This window comes from Notolepis coatsorum, assembly GCF_963971535.1.
Source record: "Notolepis coatsorum genome assembly, chromosome: 4".
NCBI classification, from domain to species: domain Eukaryota; kingdom Metazoa; phylum Chordata; class Actinopteri; order Aulopiformes; family Paralepididae; genus Notolepis; species Notolepis coatsorum.
Window position 1 is genome coordinate 74,135,139 of NC_140168.1, and position 27,735 is coordinate 74,162,873.

General features: G+C 47.0%; 1 protein-coding gene across 3 annotated transcripts in view; it reads right to left on the reverse strand.

The window, feature by feature from the left end:
* Positions 1 to 2,197: 2,197 nt before the first annotated feature.
* Positions 2,198 to 27,735, reverse strand: part of dus3l (dihydrouridine synthase 3-like) — a 60,178-nt gene continuing 34,640 nt past the window's right edge. For all 3 annotated transcript variants that reach the window (XM_084312580.1, XM_084312578.1, XM_084312579.1), the window contains exons 10-16: positions 26,898 to 26,963; positions 25,402 to 25,512; positions 15,123 to 15,219; positions 14,793 to 14,868; positions 13,253 to 13,441; positions 10,605 to 10,733; positions 2,198 to 2,480 (exon numbers count right to left, since the gene is read on the reverse strand). In XM_084312580.1, the coding sequence (XP_084168706.1) occupies positions 2,408 to 2,480; positions 10,605 to 10,733; positions 13,253 to 13,441; positions 14,793 to 14,868; positions 15,123 to 15,219; positions 25,402 to 25,512; positions 26,898 to 26,963 (741 nt within the window). In that variant the 3' untranslated portion in view covers positions 2,198 to 2,407. The remainder of the gene's footprint in view (positions 2,481 to 10,604; positions 10,734 to 13,252; positions 13,442 to 14,792; positions 14,869 to 15,122; positions 15,220 to 25,401; positions 25,513 to 26,897; positions 26,964 to 27,735) is intronic.

The following is a 27,735-nucleotide window of genomic DNA, read 5'->3' on the forward strand; positions in this document are numbered from 1 at the left end:
GACAACTCGGCTGAGTTGCCCAGTCCCGTGGACACCCAGGAGGAGCAGGGAGCATCCAGCCAAGGGTCCTGACAGAGGCTGTCCTGTCGAACCAAGAAGACACAACGCGTGTTATGGGAGAAATATGCGACAGGCTTACGGACTTGTGCACCGTGATGTCGGCTATCAACGACTCCCTAAAGACCATTGCTGCCTGGGCAGTGCAAAATACTAATAAAGACCGTTAACGACTGTTTGGCGTTGGTGTCATTAATAACCATGCTGGAATATGAATGCCTTTTTTCATTTCGTCCTTTTAAAGTTAGAATAATACCTTGCATGCATAGATAAAACTGCTCTATGATCCTATAGCTCGTCTGCATTGCTGCCACGTTTGGAGGTGGGTGTTCCATGTCTGACATGCATGGGGCCGTCAGGTCTTGGGGTTTCCAGCAGCGGGATGCCTTTTCTGATGGCCAGATTATAGAGCACACTGCAAGCCATGATGATGTGGCAAACCTTTTCAGGCCGGTACTGCAGCATGCCCCCCGTGCCAGACAGGCAGAGCCATCGACCCTTCAGCAGCCAATTGCACGCTCCATGGTGACTCTTGTGCGCCCAGTTGTAGATGCGCTCCCGTTGGGTGGTGGGGTTGGTCAGAGGAGTCATCAGCAATGGATTCGGTGGATAGCCGCGATCCCCTGCATTTAAGTGATATTTTAATTACAGATACCCCAGTAATAACATTACAATTTAGGCCTGGGTCGTGCGTTCCTCCCGGCCACCGGCAACGACTTATCAGCCAAATGCAACGATAAACCATGCTGCATTAATTCGGAAAGACCTATTCCAAATGCTATTTATATAGGGTTTGACAATAATTACACTAATGTCGCTATTTTACAATTAACTATAATTAATTACGTCGGTGTTGAAACTAATGCATGAAAGTTTATTTCCGTCTGTTGCAGTCTTCATATTCTACCGCTTGGTGCCATGTACGCACGGTCATTCATTGATAAATCCCACACTTTGCTTAGAAATGATCGTACGCACGGTTTACGCACATATTTGTGCGTGCGCAGCATTGATAAATGAGGGCCCAGGAGTGATGTGATCATGAGACCAGGTGTTTGCCTAGTTTAGCACAAATGAATGAAAGCACGGATCAGCTAGCCTAGCTTAAAACTCTGGGAGAGGTGGCTTTGGCCAACAGCTAGGCTAGCTGGTCTGTATTCTCTTCCCATTCATTTGTGCTAAGCTAGGCTACTGTAGCTAGAAGACGGATAGCTTTCTACTGAACGCACAGAGAGGACATTGGTATCTATCTCCTTGTCTTGACTGGAGAAGACGGTAAGCGCATTTCTCATAATGTTGTTGTGTTCCTTTAAATAGTTTTCTAGATGTGTAGGACTCCTCCTGTGTACCAGTGAGGATGGGTATAAAGTCCAGAGACAAAGAGAACATATACACGTGTAACTTCTACTGGTCATGTCTCAGTAATAGGATTAACACGCCAACATTTTGGGAAATTAGCTTATCGTCTCAGCCAGAGAGAGACAAGAAGATAGATACCAGTTTCCTCTCTGGCTGCACGTTAGCCTAGCTTAGCACAATGAATGGAAGCGGACATGTACGGGTAGCCTTCGGGAGAGGTGTTAGTTGGACAATGCGTAGGCTACCCGTACATGTCCGCTTCCATTCATTGTGCTAAGCTAGGCTAACATGCAGCCAGATAGCTTTCTACTGAACGCACAGAGAGGAAACTGGTATCTATCTTCTTGTCTCTCTCTGGAGAAGACGGTTGCTATGTTTGTTCCACAGGCAACTCATCCAGCACAGAAAATAGCATACAAACGAGAAATCAAAGAACAACTAAGGGTGGACTAAGACCAAAGCGACTACGAGGGGACGGCCCTACTGCCTGAATCACTTTCAGATGAACTCCTCTTAAAGGAACCAAAATAGCTTTTAAAACACTCTTAATTGATTACACTGTTCTTATCGTCATCTGTACTAGTGTGTTGATGTTGCTGCTAAGCCGAGGAGCGTAGAAACAAGAGTTTCACTCCTCTACTGTAAAAGTGCAGGGAGCCGACTAATAACCTTGAAACATGGAAAAGGTCAACCGTGCAGCTCAAAGCAATAAACTGAGTCCCCAACAGCACACCCCAGAAGAGACATTAAATATGGTTAAAGAATGTGGTTTTATTGCATGTATTACAACAAGTGTACTTCCACAAACGTATACTACAACTGCATTATACTTAGAAGAAACACACAACTCAACACCTTTAATCAAGAGTCAACATTTCAGCATTCTTGTTTGCATTTAAAGCTTGTTCTCCAGAGTCTCGACAACCAAAAAAAATGCAAAACAATAGTAGTAATGACAAGTTAGATCTGTAGTTTTACTGATAAGAGAGAATCACTTGTAGGCGTTGGCTTTATGCTTAGGCAGAAAGTTGAAGCTCTTGGGTACCGGTCCAAGTAGCATCTCACTGGCAAGGAGGAGAAGGAAGAAGTCACTTCAAATGTTCATTCATCATTGACACATAGCTTGAGCATTATGCTGCATTTGTTTTTGGTCAGAGGTGGGAAGTTGGAAGTGGGAAATGCGTTGTCTCCAACCTACTGTACGTGTGCTCAAGCTACAAAGTCAAAAAAACGTGGACACTCGCGCTAAACCTTTTTGGCCTTTTTTCTTACAATTTGTCTTGCATGAACTACAACTCACAAAGATAGTTTACAACGACATATAGCTAATATTCGTACAAATGTACTCTTGAATCAGCTACATTAATTAAAACATTAATGTTTATACAATGTTGAAATTACGTCAAATGTTGAACTGGTGGTGGAGAAATCATACCCGAGTTTGCAACAAGGAAATCCAAAGTTGACGCGCCATTTTATAATATTTTTATTATATTAGTAGGAAGTCGGAATTTCCGCCTTCTAAGCGTTATAATCAAATTAATATAAGCAGCTTAATCATAACACACGCTGGTGTGTCTGACAATACATCAATATTATTGTTTATCCTTATTAGTGTGATTATATTGTTGGATTTCTTTTGTAGATGTGAAGCACACTTCACCCACTCACTTAACACTTTGTATGCCACTCACGGCTATTCTCGGGTTTACGCCCCGACCGTTGAATGCCACGCCCAGAGTATTCTCATTTTTATTATTATTTTTTTTTATTAGCAATCTGAAATCATATTGCATCACGCGAGCCTACCGTTGGAAATCCAGGGACCGCCGCCGCTCAGATCTGAAAAAAGCGCCCCCTATCGTCTCCCTGATGGTAAATCACCCTTTTGGAATGGACTCAATGAAAGTGAATGGGAGAACGGATTTCTGACTCCACATTTTACTTCTCACTGATGCAGCCAAGGTCTACCAGAGTTCATTCTGGAGCCTCTGAGCCGCGCGGATCATGTGTTCTACTGTATACACGTTGGATCAATACACTTATCGATTTTTTCGAATGGTGATCAGGAATTGGAATATACCATTTGGATACCATCTGATGTCAGGTAAGGAATCTATGTTATCAGTGTTAAGATAATCAGACTCGTTTTCACAGAGATATAAGCGTTTATGTGATATGTGATATGGGTGTTTTGACTGTAAAAGCCATGAGGAAATAACACCAGCGATTATCAGCGCGCGGCATGAGCGTGCGTGCGCACACATATACTATCGATCATCTAGCGTTTATTTGAAAACGATTCATAAATAGGCCGACAAATGACAACGTTCTGGAATATTCCAGTAAAAGGCGATTATCATAGGCATGTGTGGTTTCTTCCGCGAAAATGGGTGATTTTCAAAATGCTATCAAACGGAAATGAAGCGATAAAAAACCAATCTGCCTTGCCAATGTTGACTGGAAAATGATTCTTTGATAAGCGCCGGGCAGATTAGACACATAGCCATAATTTAAAACATAGATTAGGCGATATTAACGTTAACATTGGCGTGGATGGTGGCAGCAAGGGGGTAAAAAGGAAAACACGGCGTGGCTCTCAAAGTGTTAATCAGTCATTCATTCACTCACTCACTCACTCACTCACTCACTCACTCACTCACTCAAACTTAGCTACTCTGCCCCTAGTGGTGGCTCAACGGCATGGCAATGATTTTTTTTTAACCCTAAACCAATCCTTACTTACCAATGTTCTCTGTGCTGTTCCTCCTATTAGCTAGGGATAGTTAGGAATGGGTTAAGTGTCTTGCTCAAGGACACATCGACACACTGCCCGGGAATCAAACCAGGAACCTTCTGACTACCAGACAACCACTCTACCTCCTGAGCCACTGGCAATTGGAAAGTAAGTTACCTTCTTACTGTCTTTTACTTATTATGTACTATGTCTATACTAATATGTACTACCGGTATGCTACTATGTCTATACTACTAACTATTACGCACTATGCTACTATGTCTATACTAGGGATGAGATAAAAGATTCGAATTTTCGAATAGTCAATGCCAGTCTACACATTCGATTTTCATGTCAGAGTCATGAGAGAAAAAAACTTTTAAATGATTTTGAGCATTTTTACAGCTTTTCTGGTCACGCAGGACCAATAGAGGAGAGGGAAAACGGGAGGAGATGTGGGGAAGACATGCGAGAAATATCGCCGGGAGCGGGAGGCGAACCCAGGACGGCCACGTAGGTGTGCGAGGCACTATGCGGTGCGCCACGAGGGCACGATCAACGTTCTGAAGGATTATCTGAACTTCAGATTCTGAAGTGCCTATTTATGTGCAATACCCTTTGATTTTAACTCATTGGACGCCAGACCCGATGATAGCCGGGTTAACTCGCCATCGCTTGAGCGCCAGACCAGAGTATAGTCGGTTATATAGTCGTACTGGCGAATCGCGTCTTGCTCTTCGCCATCGAGATGTACCTCATCTCCAGTACCTACTGTACTTCATTAACAAAAAACAAATGCACCCAGCATCTGACCAGGCCCCGCCCCAGTGCCGTACTATAAGGCAGCAGGTGTGGTCACCACTCGCCCTTCCTCTATTTCGTTTCCATCATTAATGCTGGTGTTAGTAATGCTGCTTGTTGTTCTGTTGGACAACAGAGTTGTGTATCGGCGCAAGGGGCAGGATGGCTGGGTGAACGTCTGATTTGTTTCCTTTGGTTGCAAGCCGCAAGCCTTCGTTGAAGCGCATGCGGCCCCACGTTTCGCTTCTCATGGGGACAGAGGCTGACACCCAGTTTTGATGGCTGAGCCTGGGTCTGTCCGTGAGAATGTTGTGCTGTCAAGCGGCTCCCACACCATAAGCTGTGTTTGGTTGAGCCTGATGTTACGTCTGTCAACTACAAGTGTTGTCAGCAGGGGGGCTCGAGACCTTTTTGAGGCACACAGTGCGGGCTTCCCCGACCTCGCCTTCGCCAGGCCGGGTATCATGTTGGTGCCTCCCACTCCTTAAAGATTGGCAGTGGTCTCGCAGGCGCGCGTGATTTGGGTGGTAGTAATATCACTGCAGGGCTACGGTGTGTAGGAACCCATGGGGGCCTCACACCTTGCATGTCCAGCTGCAGAACAACTCCTCAGCATGTTCTGGAGGGGTGTTCAGTGGGGGAGCTTTTGTCACCTAGACTGATGTCAGCTTCCCCCGTATCAAACCGGCCCTTTCTGTCGGGGTCCCCCCCTTGGGTGCAATTGCCTCGTGGGTAGTGTCAGGGTCCGACCCGACTCCACGGAACGCTCTGCTCTCACGGGTCCAGGGTTGGCTACGCACAGCGGGTGGGACCGGGCCACCTATCTACAGTTCCTAGCGGACCTGCGCCAAATGGCGGCGGGTGCGTTGGGAGTATCATCACATATGGCTACAGCAGTACCATATGTCGAGGTGGATGGAGAGAACGCTGTGGCGGGGACTTGTATTTACACAACCCCACCCGTTTTCGGGTTTGGTACAGACCCTATTGTCAGGGTCACCAGCAGTGACAGCTCTGGTCAACGATATCCAATCTCTGTGGACGAAGCAAGCCATCGTCATGGTGTTTTCCTCCCGGTATTCTCTGGTGCCCGAGAAATCGGGAGGGGGGGGGTGTCAGACCCATGCTGGACCTGTCCCATGGGAAGGTTCAGCATTTTTTGGATCATCTCCTACCTGTTGAACACTGTCAGGTGGGGGCCTGGTTCTCCTCCATAGACCTGTAGGATGCGTATTCGCATCCCCGATCTTCCATCCTAGGGCTTACCTACGCTTCCTTTGCAGGGTTTAGCGTATGCAGAGGCTGCCGTTCGGCTTTTCTCTGGCTCCCCGCATCTTCACCAAGTGCGTGGAGGCCGCACTGGGGCCTCTGCGTCGTCAGGGGTTACGGAGTGTATTCTGCCCTGACGACGTTCTGGTCCTTGGCGGTCAAGGTGGATCGTCAGGTCTCATACCAGGCAGGTGGTGGAATTCCTACCAGCCTGGGGTTTGCTGTAGACTGGAAGTAGAGTACTCTTCTTCCCAGTCAACGGGTGGAGTGCTATGGGCATCCCTCTCAGAGCGTGTTGTCGACACGCTCGGGAGGTTCCGTCCTAGGACGGTTACGGCGCTGTCCGTGATACGCCTGCTCGGTATGATGGCATCTGCTCATTCCGTGGTCCCTCTTGGCCTCCTCTTCACCGCAAGAGGAGGTTACGGAGGTGGTTTTTTTCCAGTATGGAAATAGACCCGGTGAGCGGCAAGTGGAAGCGGCTAAGGTTCCCGTGTCAGTACTGGGGGACCTCGCCCCCTGGGGAGGGCCTGGGGTCCTCACCAGGGGGGTCCCCATGGGCAGTAGGCTGTCACACGTCCCGTTTTTCACCGACGCCTCCCTCGCTGGAGACGCGTCGGGCCAACGCAGTAGGGGGCAGCTGGCAAGCCATGCTGCCCGGTCTGCGCTACGTTCAATGTGTTGGTATTGAAGGCGGTCCTTCTGGTCCTCAACGTCCTCAACATCCTATGTACGTCCGGACATAGTCAGGCAGGTCTGGGACCGATGCCGTGCCGCCTGGGATTCTTTCCCCCCATACATCCGTTAGGTCAGTTGTTGGGGCGGGTACGTTGAGGAGCGCAGGTCCTTGATCCTGATTGCGCCGGACCTGGGCGCAGCTGTGTGGTTCCCGGTCCTGATCCAGCTCTTGGTAGTCAAGTCAAGTCAGTTTTATTTATATAGCACATTTCCAGGCAGCGGCAGCTGACACCAAAGTGCTTCACAAGCAAGTTGATAAAAACAAAATAGTGTGATGCAAGGTATAAGATTAAAAAAACATAGCAAAGCAATGAAAGCAACAAAAACAAAACAATATGGTGCAAGATATAGGATTAAAAACATAATAAAGCAATGAAAGCAATAAAAACTGGTAGGACACAATAAAACAAAGAGGATAGAAGGGCCAGGGGTCGTGGTGATTAAGTAGGGGGGAAGGCCAAGGAGAACAGGTAGGTTTTCAAGAGTGATTTAAAAGCCTGCACGGTCTGGGCAGTCCGTACGCTGAGGGGGAGGCTGTTCCACAATCTAGGCGCTGCAGTGGAGAAAGCTCCGTCTCCCCTAGTCTTGAGCCTGGTTCTGGGTACCACCAATAGCAGCTGGTCAGCTGATCTGAGGGATCGGTGGGGGGTGTGGCGGTGCAAGAGCTCGGACAGATAGGAGGGAGCCGTGCCATTTAATGATTTAAAAACATTTAGGGCTAATTTAAAAGTGATAATGGTAGCCCCGTCGTGGCCTGTTCCTTGGTCATCGCGGGCCCTCTCTCAAGCGCACGGGTCTCTGTGTTAGTTCCCTGTGCTGGGCCAGCCGCTGATGGTTTGGCTGGTGAGAGGGTGAGTCTGGAGAGGATGGATCCTTCTGTGGTTGGTACCATCCGGAACGCGCATGCTCCCTCCACTATCGCGGGTTACGCGGGTAGGTGGCGTATTTTCTAAGAGTGGTGTAAGGCCACCCTCTTGTGAAGCGTTTTCTGCTTGGCGCTCGGCGCCTTAAGCCGGTGAAACGTTCTCTGGCTCCGAGTTGGGATCTTCAATTGGTCCTCGGTCGGTTGTCCGAGGCCCAGTTTGAGCCTCTTAAGCAAGCGCCTTTGGAACAGCTGTCGTTCAAGACTGCGTTCCTGCTGGCCATCACCACCGCTAAGCGCGTGGGTGAGCTCTGTGCTCTCTCGGTGCGGCCTGAGTGTCTGTCTATTCGTTTCGATAGCGGTGCCACTTTTCGTGCCAAAAAATATCCGAAGCTCTTTTGCTCCGGGGATATTGTGGTTCAGGCGTTTTCATCCGCCTCCTCACGCTAGTGAGTTAGAGGCGAGCCTTCACCTGTCATGTCCGGTCCGGGCTTGGGGATTTACCTCAGCCGTACTCAGGGCCTCAGGGCTACCGATCAACTTTTTGTCTGTTGCGGTGGCTCTCGCGCTGGTAAGGCACTGTCGAAACAGCGCCTGTCCCATTGGTTGTGCGAGGGCATTGCCCTTTGCTACATGTTGGCTGGGCTGGCCCCCCTGGGGGTGTCAGGGCGCACTCCACTCGTGGGGTGGCGGCCTCTGCCGCCCTGTTAGGAGGGGCCTCGGTGGAGGACATCTGTGCTGCGGCCTCATGGTCCTCCCCGGGTCCCTTCGTAAGGTTTTACCTCGTGGACATGACCGGGGGTTCTGTCTCCCAGGCGGTTCTGAGGTCTGGAACCTCCCCTGCTTCCCACCTTTCGGTGGGTTAGCAGGGATGTGTGGGTGTGGACCACAAGGTGTTGTGTCACACGTGGTCCCGCCTGTGCTGTGCGTTTAGAGGTTTCTAGTAGAGTTGTTCCGATACCGATACCAGTATCGGAAAAGCCGCCGATACTGGCTAAAATGCTGGTATCGGTATCGGCGAGTACCCTCTAATGCTGCGCTCCGATACCATATGACGTAATTTATCAACAACACTGTGGTCTGTTGAGTAAGCATTATAAAACAAACGGGTGCTTAATCGATTAAAGTGTCAATGCCATTTGTCATTTTAACAGCAGATACTTTCTTAAATGTCATCGTCCCGACATAGCGGTGTTGACGGGAAGCTCATGGGTTCGCTTGGTGGCTGGTGTTATTAGCATTGAACAGCTAACCGAAAGCTAGCTTTAACATTACCTTGGCTAAAGTTGGGGCTATTCATATAATCCAGCAATAATGGCTGCAGACCTGCAAGCAAAGTACAGCAAGTTGGCAAAGGAGTATTCGTTAAATCACAATGTCACCAGTAACGTTACAGTCTTTTCATATACAGTACCGGCAGCTCATGCTATGCTAACTCAGCTCACGTTGACGTAGTCATTGAGACCACCTCGCGTACACAATTAATGACATGTTGCGGACAGCCATATCGGTGACAATGTTTAGCTTTTAGTGCCAAATGATAAGAGTCTGAGGCGGAGTCTCAAAAGAGAATGTTGAATATTTATTGTGCAAAAATCACAACAGATCCGACTGCTACTGAAACGGAGCCTTGTAGACAGACTGAGTAGGGTATATCTGCAGAGCCAGTGGGTAGCGTGTGCAGCAACGTATAATGTCCGTGTGGATCATTGGAGTAGGGTATATCTGCAGTGCTGAAGCCCCATACTCATTGATTAATGATACTAATACAAATCTATACAATCACCTGTTGTTGAATAAATACCATTACTTTCTAGTTATTACTAAAAAACAGTATATATAAAACAGTATTTGTAAAAAAAAAAAAAAAAAAAAGTATATTTATAAAAAAATTATATATCGTTTTTTTTTTTTTTTTTGTATGCACTGGTATCGGATAAGTATCGGTATCGGCCGATACCCAAAGCTTAGGTATCGGAATTGGATCGGAAAGGAAAAAATGGTATCGGAACATCTCTAGTTTCTAGTTCCCTCTTTTTCGCACTTGGGTGGAGTTGACTGCCGCCCCCTCTTCACTAGGAAGGAGGGGTGACGGGACTCCCCTCCCCCCTGATGTGGGCTTACGGGTCCTCAGGGGGTGCATTTGTCGGTCCTCGCGTCTGCTCTGTCCCCATATCTCGATGGCGAAGAGCAAGACGCGATTCGCCAGTACGACTATATAACGATAGGTTATGTATATAACCTAGTTATATGAGTACTGGCTGAGCGTCTTGCTCTTAGCGCGCCCTGAGGTCCCTTGTGAGGGGGTTTTCTGATGGAAACTTTTTCCGAGGAAGGGCGAGTGGTGACCACGCCTGCTGCCTTATAGTACGGCACTGGGGCGGGGCCTGGTCAGATGCTGGGTGCATTTGTTTTTCGTTAATGAAGTACAGTAGGTACTGGAGATGAGGTACATCTCGATGGCGAAGAGCAAGACGCTCAGCCAGTACTCATATAACTGGCTATCGGTTTTAATCGTTATTTCTTTTATTAGCGATATCCATTCATTTTCATCCATCCAACCTGATGTCGAGTATAGTCGGGTTTTAATCGTTATTTCTTTTATTAGCGATATCCATTCATTTTCATCCATCCAACCTGATGTCGAGTATAGTCGGGTTTTAATCGTTATTTCTTTTATTAGCGATATCCATTCATTTTCATCCATCCAACCTGATGTCGTTATAAGAATCAGAAATATCTCTTCAAAACTGACACATTGCATAGTGTTCTTCTTCTCACCTGATCTTAACCCAGTCTCCGACGTGATGACTGGCCATTAGACTCTCCAGGTAGTCCCTGCCCAAGTAGTACGGTGGACGCTCGTTGATCTTCTGGGGAACCCGCTCCAGCAGCCCAACTGGTACGTATCTGTGTGTGAGGGAGCGAGGGAGAGAGAGAGAGAAAACCAAAGAGAGAGAGTGTGTGATGCCTGAAGCTGAAGAACCAACTTTCTCCGACCAACCCCTCTGGGCAGCACAGTGCTGCATACTGGTTATTCTACTACAGCTACTCCACCCCTACACTCCAGCACGTGGCCTCCACTCCTCCGACTCAGACCTCCTCACCATTCCCCGCACCAGGCCAAGCCTTCTCCGTAGCTGCCCCCAGGCGGTGGAACTCCCTCTCCCCTACCATCCGAGGCTCTTTTCAAGACCCATCTCAAAACCCACCTGTTCAAACTTGCCTTCTCACAACACAGTGCTTCTCCCAAGTAGCTCACCCCCTTCACCCCCTGACTCTTTTTTTAAGCTACCGATCATGTTTAAACTTTTTGGGTGTTTGGTTTCTTGCAAATGGACTGCACCTTGCTTCCTTTTCATTGTTTTATTTTCTTGTTGTTACTATATACAGGTGCAGCTCAATAAATTAGAATATCGTGGAAAAGTCAATATATTTCGCTGTATTGATGCAGTAATTTGTGCAAAAGGAGCCCCAACCAAGTACTGAGTGAACATACATGAACATGTATGACATGTTATGACATTTCTATATAAAAGATATTTATGTCTTATAATATTCAAACTTTCTGAGATACAGAATTTTATAGTTTCTCTCAACTCACTTGTTATTTAAAGTGTCCTTGAGTCAGAGAAAGGCGCTTCTCTCTTTAAATCAAATGTATTATTATTATTATTATTATTATTATTATTATTATTATTATTATTATTATTATTATTATTATTATTATTATTATTATTATTATTATTATTATTATTATTATTATTATTCTGGGGTCCTTGTACTTTGTGGTCATGGATTTTGACTCAGAGTCACTGACTAGAAATCAACCCTGTTGGGGCGCTCTAGTAGCACACCATGTATCGAGCTGCGTCGCGAAAACGGCCGTCCCGGGTTCGCTTCCCACTCCCGGTGACTTCCATTTGTCGCATGTCTTCCCCGCCTCTTCTCCCGTTCATCCTCTCCTCATCTGTCGGTCATGTCTGACCATGAAAAAAGCGATAAACGCTAAAAAAGAAATCAACCACGTCTCTGGCGGTATGGTCTACACTTCCCATGAGCCTCTTTGCTCTGCTGCCTCCGTGTGCTTTCTTCTTTTCACATGCAGACTCTGCAGAGTGAATTCTTGGTTCCTTGGTGGTCGAGGAGGCTGCATATTTGTTTTCCATTGTTGAAATAAATACCCTGCATTCTGTATGTGAAAAAATTACACAGGGTTCCCACAGACATTGCAAAATGAAATTTAAGGACTTTCAAGTAAAATCTTTCATTTGAACTCATTCTGCGCCAAACCCGAGATAGTTCGGGTTTCGAATCCAAGCGTTGAGCGCCAAACCAGTTCGGGTTTAGATCCTTTTAAAAAAAAATTGATTTTCCCATTCTAAACACTTGCATGGACCTGCCTGTGTCTCCCTGGCACCGCTGCCTACGTTATAATTGCAAAGACGATCGAATGCCAACAGGTGGCAGTATTGCCTACCTTTTGAACTGGGTTTCTCAGTTGTCTTTCAGTGCCTCTGTACCTCCGGCTGCAGGAATCCCCTCCCCCTCAAAGTGAATCCGATTTGCTCGCCTGAAACCTATTGTTTCTCGTATTATAGGCCAGGCCCAATGCACACCAATAATGGCGATCGCGATGGAACTACTGGGATTATTCATTTTGGAGTACCTTCTGACTAAGGTAAGGTCTATTTTACCAAACCTAAAACATGCTTTTGTATTGATCACAGCGTTGTATTTTACCGAACCTAAAACATGCTTTTGGTAACGATCGCAGCTTCGTAAAACAACCCCCCCCCCCCTTTTTTTTATCATGGATGAACAAAACTTTCAATGCAAATGGTTGATTTGAATTTCAATGACTTTTTAAGCACTGTGTTAAAAAATTTGCTGTTTTCAAGGAATTCCAGGCCTTGATTTTTTTTTTGAAAATCAAGTACTTTAAGCACTTCAAGGACTTTGTGCAAACCATGATTACAGTGTCTCTTCATTCAAGGCCTACAGTACCTCTGGTATTGTGAAAAGGCTGACTAAGCGTGTCTCACGACTCCAGACGACGGTGAGTGCCACGTTGAGTTATTAATATTTATTATTGTTATATTGTAAAAATGTGTGTCTCGACGACATTGAAAATGAGGGTGACCTCAATTGTCTTTGAGAATAAATAAAGGATTGATTGATACATGATTTGCGAGATGCCTAGTTGCCATGCAACCAGTAGCCTAACAATAATTCCAAACTTGACAGCCTAGCTTAGCCCAGAGGGCGCAGTTTTACCTTCTTAAAAGCACAGTACTGTGTGATGTCGTAGATTGGATTAAAACTGTATTGGAACCGGGCCAAGTATAACGCATACATTTACACATTGGCGATTATATTGCTGTATGGATCATTTCCCCTACGCCTACTATACCCAAGTAGCCACTCACCTGCACATAAAGGAGAGCCATTCCAGCAGGAAGGTGCGTGTCTTCTCCAGGCCCTGCGTGTCCGAGCCCCAGTGCTCCAAGCCGTACTTGCTGAAGTCCCTGAGGACGTCCAGCCGCTCACTGGAGGAGATGTCCCAGTCCCGCCTCTCCTTGATCTCCGTGAAGATCCAGGGCTTGATGAGAGCACCCCTAGGGGAGGAGGGGGGCAGTGTTTAATTCAGATCTGGTCCATAGAGGGTCCATGCCCCTTTTCCACTGCATGGTACCTACTCGACTCTACTCGGAATTTTCGATTTTCCATTACCAAAGTACCTGGTACCAGGTACTTTTTGGGTACTTTTTTAGTCCCTGCTCTGTCGAGGTTCCAAGCTAGTAGAACTGGTACCAGAAAAGTCACGTGAAACACTGCAGACCACTGATTGGTCAGAAGAGAGACGCGTCACTCGTTGGAGAGTCTGAACAAAAACAGAAAGCCGCCATCTTTAATGGCTCGCATAGAATTTCATTATGTTTGCAGCAGGAAACAAGTGCAATAAACAAAAAAGGATACAGTCACTGTGTATTCTGCCTCATTTATTGATGAAACAAAACCGACATCAACACAATTTGCCACCGAGCGGAGAGTTTAGTCTCACAAAAAGATAGCTGATTAGTTAAGCTTGTTGTTAGGGTTAGGGACATGAGTGGTACGTTAGCCTAATGCTAATGCTAACGTTAACATTAGCAGATAGACACGAGAGCCTAGGTAACATTAAAGCTTGTAGAATAGACACAGTGAGAGGTAACGTTAGCGTTAGCAGAATAGACACAACGAGAGTCTGGTTAATGTTGTTATTGATTGATTGATTGAAAACTGTGTTTTACTCTGGCTTGCCAAGCTCACGAACATAGCTATGCTCCACACGGAGACAAACTGAGTACTTAAGTTAGTACCTGCAGTGGAAAAGGAACGAAGTACCAGGTACCTAAAGCGAGTAGAGTAGGGTAGAGTCGAGTAGGTACCATGCAATGGAAAAGAGGCATAAGGGCTGTAGTGCTTGAGTCCAGTCTGGACTAGTGCCAATTTTGACTTGGACGTGTCTCGGTCCAGGTGCTTATTTTGACTTGGACGTGTCTTGGTCCAGGTGCTTATTTTGACTTGGTCTTGAATAGGATTCGATTCACAACGGGACTCGGTCTCAACACCCCCTTTGGATTTAGTCCTGATTGGAACTGGACTGAACCTGGTCTAAAGACTTGATGTGGACACGACCAAGGTGGACTTGACGAAAGTTCTGCTGTCAACATACAGGATTTTATCCAATTATTAAAGGCCATTGTGTATAGTCAGTTATTCACCAATGAAAAATACAGCACTAAATTTACATTTTTATTAAAAAAGCAGTTTCAGTATTTTAGCGTATTAGTTTGGGCAGAAGCGTACAGAGCATTTTTGACCATCGATTTGAAACAACATGCAAAAGCCATAAACTGATATCATGCTACTATAGAGGAAACATCAGCTCTACATTCAAGACCACTGCAGAGACAAGGTACCGACCTGGCAATCATAAGACCAGAGACACCCGTCTCTCTGGCCTTCATGGCATCCTCATATGACAAGATGTCTCCATTCCCTGGACAATGGGTCGAAGAAAAAGATGACTTTAATGAACACGTTACAAGTTACCTGGACTTTGTGTCTACGTAGACACTCTTCCCCCACAACCCCAAGCACAGGTTATTATTCCCTCCAAAGAACCACTTCTTTTCAAATACAAATTCCTTTAAAGAATCTACAGTTTAGCAACTGCCTTTGATGCTGAAAGTATAAAAAAAATAAAAATAAAGCTGATTGTGTTTTTTTCTTTTGCAAAAAGAATAGACGTACCAAACAGTGGGATTGGACTGGCCAGGTTAGAACAGGTGTTGATATAGTCCCAGTCAGCCAGCTTTGTATAACGCTGCTCCCTGGAGCGACCATGCAGCTGGAAGAAACCAATATAAAAATAATAATAATAATAGAAGTCTGGAGTTCACCACTCCTCCGATTGCCTCCAAACCTGCCCCCCCAAAAAGTTCAGGGGTCAGGCCTTTGCACAGGATACTTTTAAGGGATGTGGCAGGAGTTGCTGGTTCCCGGCTGTATATATACCGCTATACTTTGCTAGCTTCATATCACAGCTGTATATGTACCGCTATACTTTGCTAGCTTCATATCACAGCTGTATTATATGTTGTACCACTGTAATTTTATTGGATTCTATTATATGTTGTACCACTGTTGTAACTGAGGGGTACAATTCCCTGACTGTATTACTAGATATGATACTTACTACCACTACCTTTGTACTTAATATTCGGCCACCCAGTACACGGCATAAATATATTATCATGAACACTCTCACGTAGATGAAACGGATCCAACACAAATGTACGAATTAGAAACAGGTCTTTATTTCCTACACAGCGATGGTGTGTAGAATAAGAACTTAATCACTTAATTACATTTATGAATTGAAATAGTATGCACTTTTATGGCAAGGAGTATTCGTCGGTATATCAATAGATAATGTCCAATCTCTGAAGGCGCAGGTGGTAAATATACGACCTGGAATAGTTAAGGAATAACAGCAATGATACTTTAATGATTATAGGCTGGATACACTAGAGGGGGTTAATCCGGTCGCTTGTAAGCCGACAGGAGTAGGAGGGGGGGGGGTAGAATCCAGCTGCCTCGTCCGGCCAAGGGTATCCCAGGTGAACCCACTGTAGTGCCGTTCAATGCGCCGGCGATCCTTGGACCACAGATGAAAGCAGGTGGACTCTTTGTGGGCCGGCTCTCTCCGGTCCACGGGGGAGAGATGTGGAGAGACCTCGTCTTGCAGAGCGTCTCCTCACCTTGCGTCCTCTCCAGGGGGGGGGGTTCCAACACACGGTAGTGTCGGGGGTCTTTATCCATAGAATAATCAAAGTATCCAAAGCATAATCCGTGCCTGGGAAGGCGGGCTGTCGTCGGTAGAATAATCCGGTATACAGGTCCACTCGCTCGTCGGCTCTGGGGCTCCTCGGGTGCAGCTTCACATAGGGTCAACCACCCTGGGTAAGCAGCCAGTTCTCTGCCCGAAACGATGGGGTACTGACTACGGTAGTATTCTCACCGCACGAAGCACTATATATTAACAGACTATTATTAGCTTAATAGACTACGTCCAACTCGACGATATAGTGCCAAATATGACTATTCAAATATTAATATACACGATGTCTCAATACCGATGGTAGGCCGAACTTGGCCTTACTCCCACACGTGGCATCGCGGGGAGGCTTTACGTCTGTGACTCTATTGGATGGTAAGAAACTGGACTGAAAAGAAAGTCCTACTTTAGTAGCGCAGTATATATACGCACTATGAACAAATAGTCCCATTAGTGGTGCGGTAGCCAAATTCCTACGCGGAACTAGGACTTGTTCGTACATGTCGAGCGGTACGTTTGAACTGGGTCTGAGGGGTATGGCAGCCTGGCACCAAGGTCTCGACCAATAGTAGAATGGAGACTATTATGGGATGTTCAGTAGGCTAGAATGGATATTCAATGCATATTGTACAAGGAATATACAAGGGATATCAGGGAATATTAGAGAATATACAAATACAATTAAATATATATATATAAATAAATATATATATTCGGTTTAATCTGGCCCTTCACAACAGCCACCCCCTGAATAGGTCCCAGACCTAATCAGTTAAACGGAGACAGATTAATCGCGTTGTCTATTTACACATAAGGGTTTGCTGTAGGGGTCAGTCAACTTCACAAAGTCATAGGGTTGTAGGGTCATGGTCATCATCGATTGTGTCTGGGAGTCGAGGCAGTTCTATGAGCCTTGCCACGGGACGGGTGTAAGTGCGACCCTGGACGAGCACTTCAGCTGCTCGGACCTTGCCGTCGGCACCGGTGATCACTTTGCTTACGCGGCCGGCCGGCCACATAGCTCTAGGCAGTGATTGATCAATAATCATGACGACTGTTCCTTCTGTCAAATTGTCTCTCTCCTTTACCCACTTCTGGCGGGTCTGTAGAGACGGTAGGTAGTGCAGTAGGAAACTGTTCCAAAACTTGTCGGCTAATACTTGGCTGTACCTCCACATTCGTCGGCCGTTCGCTTCTTCAGGCCGGTACATTGTCTGGGGTAATGCGGGATCTAGCCGCCCCATCAGGAGTGTGTTGGGGGCTCTGCGTAGGCGACCACCCACTCTGATGAGGGTATGAGCGTCGCTCTCGGGGGCCAGGTGAATTAATCTGCTGTCGGATGGGACGGGCTTTCCTCCCTGTAGACAGGCCAATTCATCGGGGAACGAGTCTCTCTGGGCTCGCTGCAGTAGAAGCAATTCTGCTTCCTCGTAGTTAGCTGCTGACATATCAGCGGGGGACTTGCACTCCGGGTGGTACCGCAGGAATGTTCTTTGTTGTGCACTCTCTATGGACGTGCAATCGTTTATGTTAGGGTCGGTGGAGGCTACGGTGCTCAATCCACAGAACACAGACTTCTTAATTTCCACCTCCTCTGGACTTGCTTCCCTCGGGATAGGCATGGGCCACTGTCCTTCCGGGAGTCTTAGGAATGCGGGGCCGTCACTGTAGACATTGCGACGGGTGAGGTCATCCAGGGGCATCCCCCGGGTGATGACGTCAGCTGGGTTCTGTTTTGTATCAACGTAGCGCCACTCTGTTTCTCCGGTTAACTCTTCGGTTAAGTCTTGAATCTCGGTGACTCTGACTCCCACGAAGACTTTGTACTTGCATGAGTCCGATTTGATCCAGGCGAGTACCGTCGTGGAATCTGACCACAGGATTGTTCTAGACACCGGTATGGTGAGCTCACGTTGGATGAGCGTGGCTAGGTGCGCTCCGGCTAGGGCTGCGCAGAGCTCTAGACGTGGGATAGATTGTTGCTTGCGTGGGGCTATTCTCGAGCGGGCGAGGACAAATGCTGTGTAGATCTCTCCCCCCTGGTCTTGGGCCCGCAAGTAGGCTACTGATCCGTATGCGACCTCTGAGGCGTCACTGAAGACGTGTAAGTCCATTTTACATGTCTCTGGCCTCACCGTGGGTGGGAAGTAGCTTCGGCGCATATTAACGCCTGGGAGTGAGTGGAGCTCCATCTCCCACTCTCTCCAGGTGGATGCAAGGTGTGCGGGAATGGGGTCGTCCCAGCCCTGGTCCCTGTCCCACAATGCTCGTACAATCATTTCTGCCCTGGTGGTGTACAGTAGAATACATCCCAGCGGGTCATATTGTCGGGCGAGTGTTGTGTACACACTCCGTCTGGTGGTCGGCGCCGCCGCCGGCCTTCCCTGCTCCGTAGTCAGGGGCTTGTGTCTGTAGTGAAGCGAATCTGTTTTGAATCGCCACACCAATCCCAGGGTCATCTCCTGGGCTTCTCCCGGGATTGTAGCCATCCAGGTCTCGCTGCTGGCTGCCTTGTCCTCGGAGGAGAGGCTGCGCAGTACTTGCGGATCGCTGCTGGCCCACTGCCTGAGATCAAAGCCGCCTTTGATCAATGAGGCGCGGAGTTTAATCAGGAGAGCCTCGGCTTCTTCCTGGGTTGAAAGGCTTTGTAGACAGTTGTCTACGTAGAAGCTGTTCTTTACGCTGTGTCGGACCTCTTCGTCCGCTGCTGGGTCCTCTGCTACATGTTTCTGTAGTGCAAATGTCGCACAGCAGGGGCTGCACGTCGTTCCGAAGGGGAGGACTTCCCATTGGTAGATGGCTGGGTGCTCATCTCCTGGCTTCTCTCTCCATAGGAACCGTAACAGGGGCTTGTCCGCCTCTACTAATCTCACCTGCAGGAACATTCCTTTAATGTCCCCGCTGATGGCCACCTTTTCCTGGCGGAAGCGGAGTAGAACGCCGAGTAGGGAGGGGCCGAGTGTGGGACCGGGCAGTAACTCTTTATTCAGATTTTGGGATCCGATCTGGTAGCTGCAGTTAAATACTATGCGGTCTTTACCGTTGTGATGGACCTTGTGGTGGGGCACGTACCACGATTCAGTGGTCTGGTCAGCCTCTTTAATGTCCATCTTTGTGACGTGTCCCGCTGTGATGAGCTTCTCAATCTCAGCGCGGTATACACTCTCTTGGGCGGGGTTCTTGGCTAAGCGCCGCTCCGTGTTCAGCAGGTACCGTTCTATGGCGTCTGTCTTGGCGTGGAAAGTAGGCATTCCTTCTCGCCGCAGGAGTGGCGTGGCGTATCTCAACACGCCGTTGACCGGGACTCTCTTGGTCCCTGTCTCGAGGAGGTGAATGGCGTAAATGTCATCTTTAGAGCGAATGTCTTTCTTTCCATTCTTAAAGGGCATTTGTTCCAAGCTCCATAGCCGCTCTACGTGTTGCAGGAGTGCGGTTTCTCCCTCTGTGACTCGGGAGTGGAGACATCTAGTGGCTGTACTTCACTGCTGCTGGCGGGATCGATGTACATGACGCTCGCTTTGCGGCTGGATGGTGCAGGTGAAGGGCGCCGTCTGTTACTGTCGTGAAGTATGTCCAGATGGGCTCCATCGCACTTGGTGCACCTTTTCTTTAAGCGGCATTCGGCTGCCATGTGTGAGCGCGCACAGCGAAAACAGCGCTTGTTGGACTTTATCCATTGACCTGCTTCCTCCGCGTTCAGCTTGGGGAAGGAGTCACATTGCGCTAGCCAGTGTTCTTTCTCACAGTAGGGGCACACTATCTTCCACTTCTCCGTTCTGGAGGGGGTACTGTGGCTCCTGCTGCTCGGTACTGACTCCGATTGGTGCATCACAGTCACCGATCTTCTTCCATCATTTAGTCGTCTGGTTCCTTCTCTGGAGCCAGGGGTGCTCCGTCCGAATGTATCTAGCCGTAGGCTGCTGACTTCTCTCGCCAGGAAGTCTGCTAGATCGAGGAGGTTCGGTTCGGGGCCATTCGGGTCTCTGTGGTCCCTCTGCCGCCTAAAGCGCTCCTGACGAGCGGGCGGCAGCTTCTCCAGGATCCTTTCCACATTTGAGTTGGCGTAAAGTTCATACTTCCCCTTCTCTCTTTGCGCTCCCAACATCCCTACCAGGGACTGCACTCTGATGGACAGGTCGTCCAGTGCTCGATTGTCTATTGCTGGCGGTAAGCGGTCGATGTGTCGGATCTCCTGGATCACGTAATCCCATATGCGCCCATACCTCTGGTCCAATGCTACCAGCGCTGCTGTGTATGGGGTGGTGGAAGTCGCGTAGGCGAGCGCTATATTATGTGCGCGGGGCACCTTTAAGTGCTGCAGTAGGATGGCGTATTTGTGGCGTTCATCCAATACATCCACCAACATGGTCTCCAGACACATGCGGAGTTCTGTATACTGGGCCCGGTTCTCTTGGGTGAAGTCGGGTACCATAGGCGTGCCAATGTATGACGCTGACTGTGGATACATCGGCGAGCGTTGGGGGGGAGGCCTCCTAGGCGAGTCTCCTCCCGCTCCTTGGTATGGGCTGGTACCGGCAGTGTACCATGGCCCGCTTGTCCAGGTGCTGTTCCTCGGTGCGGGTCGTGCGTCGTGCTTACCCGTGTATAGAGTCGGGGGTCTGTAGCGCAGCTCCGCGGGAGTATAGCCTGGGCTGTACCGGACCTCCTGGTCCGGTAGAGTACTGTGCTGTCTTCGGGCGCGGTTCTCCTCCTCTTCCTCTTCGTCTTCAGTTAGGTCATCCAGTGCTTGTAGTCTCTGGTTTAGCCTCTCCACAGGATATGCTGCTCCTTCCCGGTTGCTAGGTCTCGCTTGGACCGGTGGGGGGAGGTGGTCTGTGGGGGGTATAGACCTCGTCTGTTGGTCAAGTTCAGGGTTGTTTACTCGGCTAGGGGATGCCGCCCTGGAGGTGTGTCTAGACGAGTTCCTGGAGCCTCTGGCGGAGGGAGAGGGTGTTGTCCGTCTGATCAGCTGTTCTATTAGTTGCGCTTGCTGTCTGTCGCGCTCTGCGTCCCGTAGAGCACCAGCAGCTGCTCGCTGGCTGTCTGCTCGGTCTCGGGCCACATTCTCTTCCATCTGAATGCGTCTTATTTCCAGGCGTATGTGCTCTTCTTCGCTCCGTTGCTGTAGCTGCAATCGATCGCGTTCACCCTGGAGTCTATCGCGTTCAGTAGAGGCTTTCAGGCTGACGAGGAATGCCTGCTGTAGGGTCCTCTCTGCCTCGCTGGGAGAAGGCGGTTGTATAGGGGAGCCTTCCCTCGGGGTACTCCTTGCGGAGCCTTGGAGCTCTATCTCCACGGTGCTCTCCCCGTCTTCTTCCGTGCCGAGTTCTCTCTCGGTAGCGTTGTATTCCTCCCGGGACTCATCGGGGACTACTTCTTCAGTACTGGCGGGGTGTGAAGTCATGTCTGGTTCCCACTGGTCCCCACCGTGAACTTGGTCAGTTACATTAGAGCCCGTAGGGGCCTCTATGGTCGGGGTAGTCTGGGCGTTGGGGTTAGACATACTTTTACTTTCTAGTTTTACCGCGTTTACTGTTAGTAGAAGACTAGGTTGTTGACTGACAGCGTAAGCCTCTAAGTACTGAGGGAGCCGTCGTTCGCGCTGCGGGCGTTGGTTAGGAGGATCGTTTCGTGGAGTGTTCATCATAGGCCATTTCAATATTAATAACACTATATTAATATTACACTAATTACCATCCGGCTCGAAGGACCAATTGTAACTGAGGGGTACAATTCCCTGACTGTATTACTAGATATGATACTTACTACCACTACCTTTGTACTTAATATTCGGCCACCCAGTACACGGCATAAATATATTATCATGAACACTCTCACGTAGATGAAACGGATCCAACACAAATGTACGAATTAGAAACAGGTCTTTATTTCCTACACAGCGATGGTGTGTAGAATAAGAACTTAATCACTTAATTACATTTATGAATTGAAATAGTATGCACTTTTATGGCAAGGAGTATTCGTCGGTATATCAATAGATAATGTCCAATCTCTGAAGGCGCAGGTGGTAAATATACGACCTGGAATAGTTAAGGAATAACAGCAATGATACTTTAATGATTATAGGCTGGATACACTAGAGGGGGTTAATCCGGTCGCTTGTAAGCCGACAGGAGTAGGAGGGGGGGGGGGGTAGAATCCAGCTGCCTCGTCCGGCCAAGGGTATCCCAGGTGAACCCACTGTAGTGCCGTTCAATGCGCCGGCGATCCTTGGACCACAGATGAAAGCAGGTGGACTCTTTGTGGGCCGGCTCTCTCCGGTCCACGGGGGAGAGATGTGGAGAGACCTCGTCTTGCAGAGCGTCTCCTCACCTTGCGTCCTCTCCAGGGGGGGGGGTTCCAACACACGGTAGTGTCGGGGGTCTTTATCCATAGAATAATCAAAGTATCCAAAGCATAATCCGTGCCTGGGAAGGCGGGCTGTCGTCGGTAGAATAATCCGGTATACAGGTCCACTCGCTCGTCGGCTCTGGGGCTCCTCGGGTGCAGCTTCACATAGGGTCAACCACCCTGGGTAAGCAGCCAGTTCTCTGCCCGAAACGATGGGGTACTGACTACGGTAGTATTCTCACCGCACGAAGCACTATATATTAACAGACTATTATTAGCTTAATAGACTACGTCCAACTCGACGATATAGTGCCAAATATGACTATTCAAATATTAATATACACGATGTCTCAATACCGATGGTAGGCCGAACTTGGCCTTACTCCCACACGTGGCATCGCGGGGAGGCTTTACGTCTGTGACTCTATTGGAGGGTAAGAAACTGGACTGAAAAGAAAGTCCTACTTTAGTAGCGCAGTATATATACGCACTATGAACAAATAGTCCCATTAGTGGTGCGGTAGCCAAATTCCTACGCGGAACTAGGACTTGTTCGTACATGTCGAGCGGTACGTTTGAACTGGGTCTGAGGGGTATGGCAGCCTGGCACCAAGGTCTCGACCAATAGTAGAATGGAGACTATTATGGGATGTTCAGTAGGCTAGAATGGATATTCAATGCATATTGTACAAGGAATATACAAGGGATATCAGGGAATATTAGAGAATATACAAATACAATTAAATATATATATATAAATAAATATATATATTCGGTTTAATCTGGCCCTTCACAACAACTGTATTGCACATCGTCGCGGGCAAGACCAGCCGCATTTCATTGTATACCTGTATGCCGTGACAATTAAAACTCTTGACTTGACTTGACTTGACTTGTATAAGTACCGATATACTTTGCTTGCTTCATATCACAGCTGTATATGTACCACTATACTTTGCTAGCTTCATATCACAGCTGTACTATATGTACTGCTATGCTTTGCTAGCTTCATATCACAGCTGTATACAGTATGTACCGCTATGCTTTGCTTGCTTCATATCACAGCTGTACATGTACAGTACCGCTATGCTTTGCTAGCTACATATCACAGCCAGGCAAATGAACATGGGATACCTATTGGGCTCAGCCCCTCCCATTCCTCACTGTTGCAGCGGACTTCAAAAAATGAAACGTATCAAAACGCACCCTGTCGGCTCTTGGCTTTAGGCAGAATCACAAACAGTGGTTTAACACTTTGAGTGCCAACGACGAGAATTCTCGTTATTTCATGGCAACCGTTCAGTGCCAACGACGAGAAATCTCGTTATTAATCGTAATTTTTATTTTTTTGCGATTTCCATAAATTTTTCATCAATCTAGCCTCACGTTACCACTGGGACTCTCTCTGAGCTCGAACAGGGAAAATACCGCCCCCTATCGTCTCCTGGATGGTAATGCACCCTTTGGATTGGACTGAATGAAAACCCATGGGGAAAAGAAAATTCCGGAATCCACATTTTACTTGTCAGGCATGTAATCCGAGCCGATTGCAGTCTTTGTGGTCCCTCAGAACAGCGTGGAATATGTGTTTCAAGCACCCAGCGTTGGATCAATAAACGCGATCGATATTTGGAATGGCGATCAGGAATTGGAATAATCTTTTTGGAGAACATCTGATCTGAGGTAAGGAATCTATTTTACCAGTCTTGGGGTAATCAGAGCTTTTTTCACAGATATATCAACGTGTCCCATATGTGTGTATGTGTGTGTGTGTGTGTGTGTGCTGATCAGGAAATAAGAGACCGGTAATCGATTTTTCAGCCCGCTTCTCTAGCGTGCATAAGTACACATATACTATCGATAATCTAGCGTTTATTTGAAAACTATTCATAAATAGGCCAAAAAATTTCATTTTTTTCTGGAAATTTCCAAAAACAAGCGTTTTTCAAAATGGTATAAAACGTAAATGTACTGATGAAAAAACAATCCGTTTCGACAATGTTGACTGCAAGCAAGTCATTGATAAGCGACGGGCGTATTAGACACATAGCCATAATTTAAGATATAGTTTATGCGTTCGCAAATGTGCTCGCCCTCTCATTGAATAGAGCGTTGGCACTCAAGTGCTAAATCGTGCGCCCCCTGCTGCCACTCAAAGTGTTAAGAGAAGTTATTCATATTTCGAATGTGATTCATTCATTCATTGCGCACTAGTTAGATGACATGTTGCACTAGTTAGATGACATGTTGCACGAGTTAATGACATGTTGCGCATGTTATGACTTTGAACGTCTGCCATTTCCACTGCAAAGACGACACATAAGTAACGATACTGCGATGCGTTGGTCATGAAGATGCTGGTGGAAACAAGGGAAAATATATATAATTTTAAGATAATAAATAAACAATTTGATTTTTTTTTTATTTAACAACAAAATCCATGCCAATCCCTAGTTCTGATGCTGTGTTGTATCAAATGGAACATAAAATAAAATAAAATCACTGTGGCATTGTCCAGTGGACATCATTAACGTTAGCTTGCTAGCTGCAGTCCAATGGAGGCTGCTAGAATGCATAATCTGAGTGGGTCTTTTTCAGCACAAAGATTTATAGACATGCTTAGGGGACCTCAAAGACATATCAACTTGTTGAAAAGGACTAAATATGTCCCATTTAAGGGACTACAAAAGAAATATATTATTTACTTATTACTTATATAGTTATAAGGTCCAGACACGCTTCCAATACTACCCTCTACAGAATCCGTACCCAGAGTGTCTGTACATCACGCAGGCAGACGTCATCTGCATAGCAAAGTGTTCTCACTAGTGTGAAACCTACCGTGATCATGGACACGCCCCAGTTTTTCATCTCTGGGATGAGTTTGTGAGCTATGTTGCACTTCTCATGAACACCGGTACGGATCTTGACTGTCAAAGGGACATCGAGGACCTTTGGAGAGGAGGAAAAAATCCTATAGTCATTTGGTTTGTCATCGGGTTATTTTTTACCACAAAAAAAACTATGAAAGATATTGTTCTGTTCTGCCTTTATTACTAAAAGAGGAATAATAAAGACTAGAGATGTAAAGGAATATTCAACAGACACCAGTATAAATCTGTAATGGAAAACAAATTGGAAATGTTTATGGAAACCACTACAACCATCCTAATTGAAAGGTGCCAAAGCCAATCACATAATGGTTTTAATGGAATTCACTGGAAGCCATTAGAAGATGGAGTGACCATTAGAATGAGAGTGAAAGGAAAATGGCTGTAATGGCATCAGTTGCAAATCAGAGATCCTGTAGCAGTTCCTCCATTTTGTTTCAGCAGGGTTATTAGTGGGCTACTAGCGGGTTCAAAAGCTAATTTACAATGATTATTGACATACAGCCAGAGCCACCTGTAAAAGGGACGGTTTTGATTTTTGAACCCTAATTATTACTTACCAGTGATGATGTTGATCAGTAGAGTCCTTTCTCAGCACAGTCCATGCTGTTCCTCACACCAGCTCTGACTAGTTAAGACACAAACAAACCAATGCAAAGTCAATGGGCTCGAGCTCCTGTCTGTACAAGCCGACTGGGAACAGAAAGTAGATGTCAGTGAGCTTCACTCAGCTTGTACAGACAGGAGCTTGACCCCATTGACTTTGCATTGTTTTGTGGCTAACTAGCCGGCGGAGGTAGTATGAGGAACAGCATGGATTGTTGCTGAGAAAGGACTCTACCGATCCACATCATTATTGGTGAGTAAGAAATAGGGCACGGATTCTGAAAATCAGAGCTATCCCTTTTTTTTTTGATCCACTTTTTCTCCCATTTTCTATATTTTTCTCCCATCCCAATTTCGTATCATCCAATTCAACCCTCCCCTGTCACGAACGCTGTTTCTTGCCTCCCACAAGCCGGCTGCAATGTGGACTAAGTCATACATAGCACAAGTCCCCTCCGGTACTTGAGGTAACAGCAGTCGCATCTTTTCACCTGCGCAGCTCGATCTCTCAGTGGCGAGGAGTAACGCGTGGGAGGCTCACGCTGCCCCCGACACTTCCTGATTCTACTGCGCAGGCGCACCAACCGACCTGTAGGAGTCGCTGTCCACAACGCCCGATCCCCACCCATCAGTTTCCCACCCCCTAATACGGCCAATGTGTATTAGTATGAACGATCAGCTAAACTGAAAGCAATGTGGAGCGCTGGGCTCGAACAGGCAAGCCCAGCGTCTCCGTCATTCGTGGCGAGCGCCTTGCCCACTACGCCACGTAGCCGCCCAGAGCTATCCTTTTAAAATCCCACAATTATATTTACATCATGGATTGAAGTGAAGACTTACATAGTTCATTCCCTTGATGATTTGCTCAAACTTTCTGTTGCGCATCATAAGCCCACAACCTCCGCCCTGCAGAGGAAAACAAACAGACGTCAGTTGTTAATATAACTGAAAACAATTAATATTAATATAACAATTCAAAAGTTATTCATATTTATATAATAATTGGAAACAGTTATTAAAATGAATAATGGATCACTTCAAGATTTTGTGGGAAATATTGAATTGCAATATTAAAAGGGGAATACCACCTTTGAGGCTTTGACAGAGGCTGGTGTGAGCTGGGTAGTTAAAAAGAGAGTGAAATTTCTACGTCTATCGAAAGCCCTAGGTGTCCTCTTTCTTAGGACTACAACGATTTCATGACGGCGTCCTTTCCTTGCGTCTAATCATCTGGTTTCCGATGCAATGCGCAGAGATTTTTATAAGCTCATATATTTAGCTAATAATACTTAAAATCATTGGTAAACAAACGTAGTGCTGAAAATATACACTTTGACTGCTGTTTTGATAGGGTTAGGGTCTTTACTCTTGGCTACATTTGAAAAAGAAACGAAACATTACTTAATACGGACTGTATTGATCTGTTTATGACGTGAAAATAAGATCAGGCTTAAGGCAGGGGAGAAAACTAACTTTTTGGCTTACCAGCCAACTGGCGAGTATCTGATTTTTTTTACCAGCCAAACAGATTTTTTACCAGACAAAAAAAATCGCTAATTGTGATAATTACTTCTTTGTATGTCAAGCCGCGTCAATGTTGTGTATGCATCTGGGTAGGCACACTGTGCCTTTAAGACAGCACGTGGTCTTACGACAGTGCTGTGAAGTACCGTCAAGT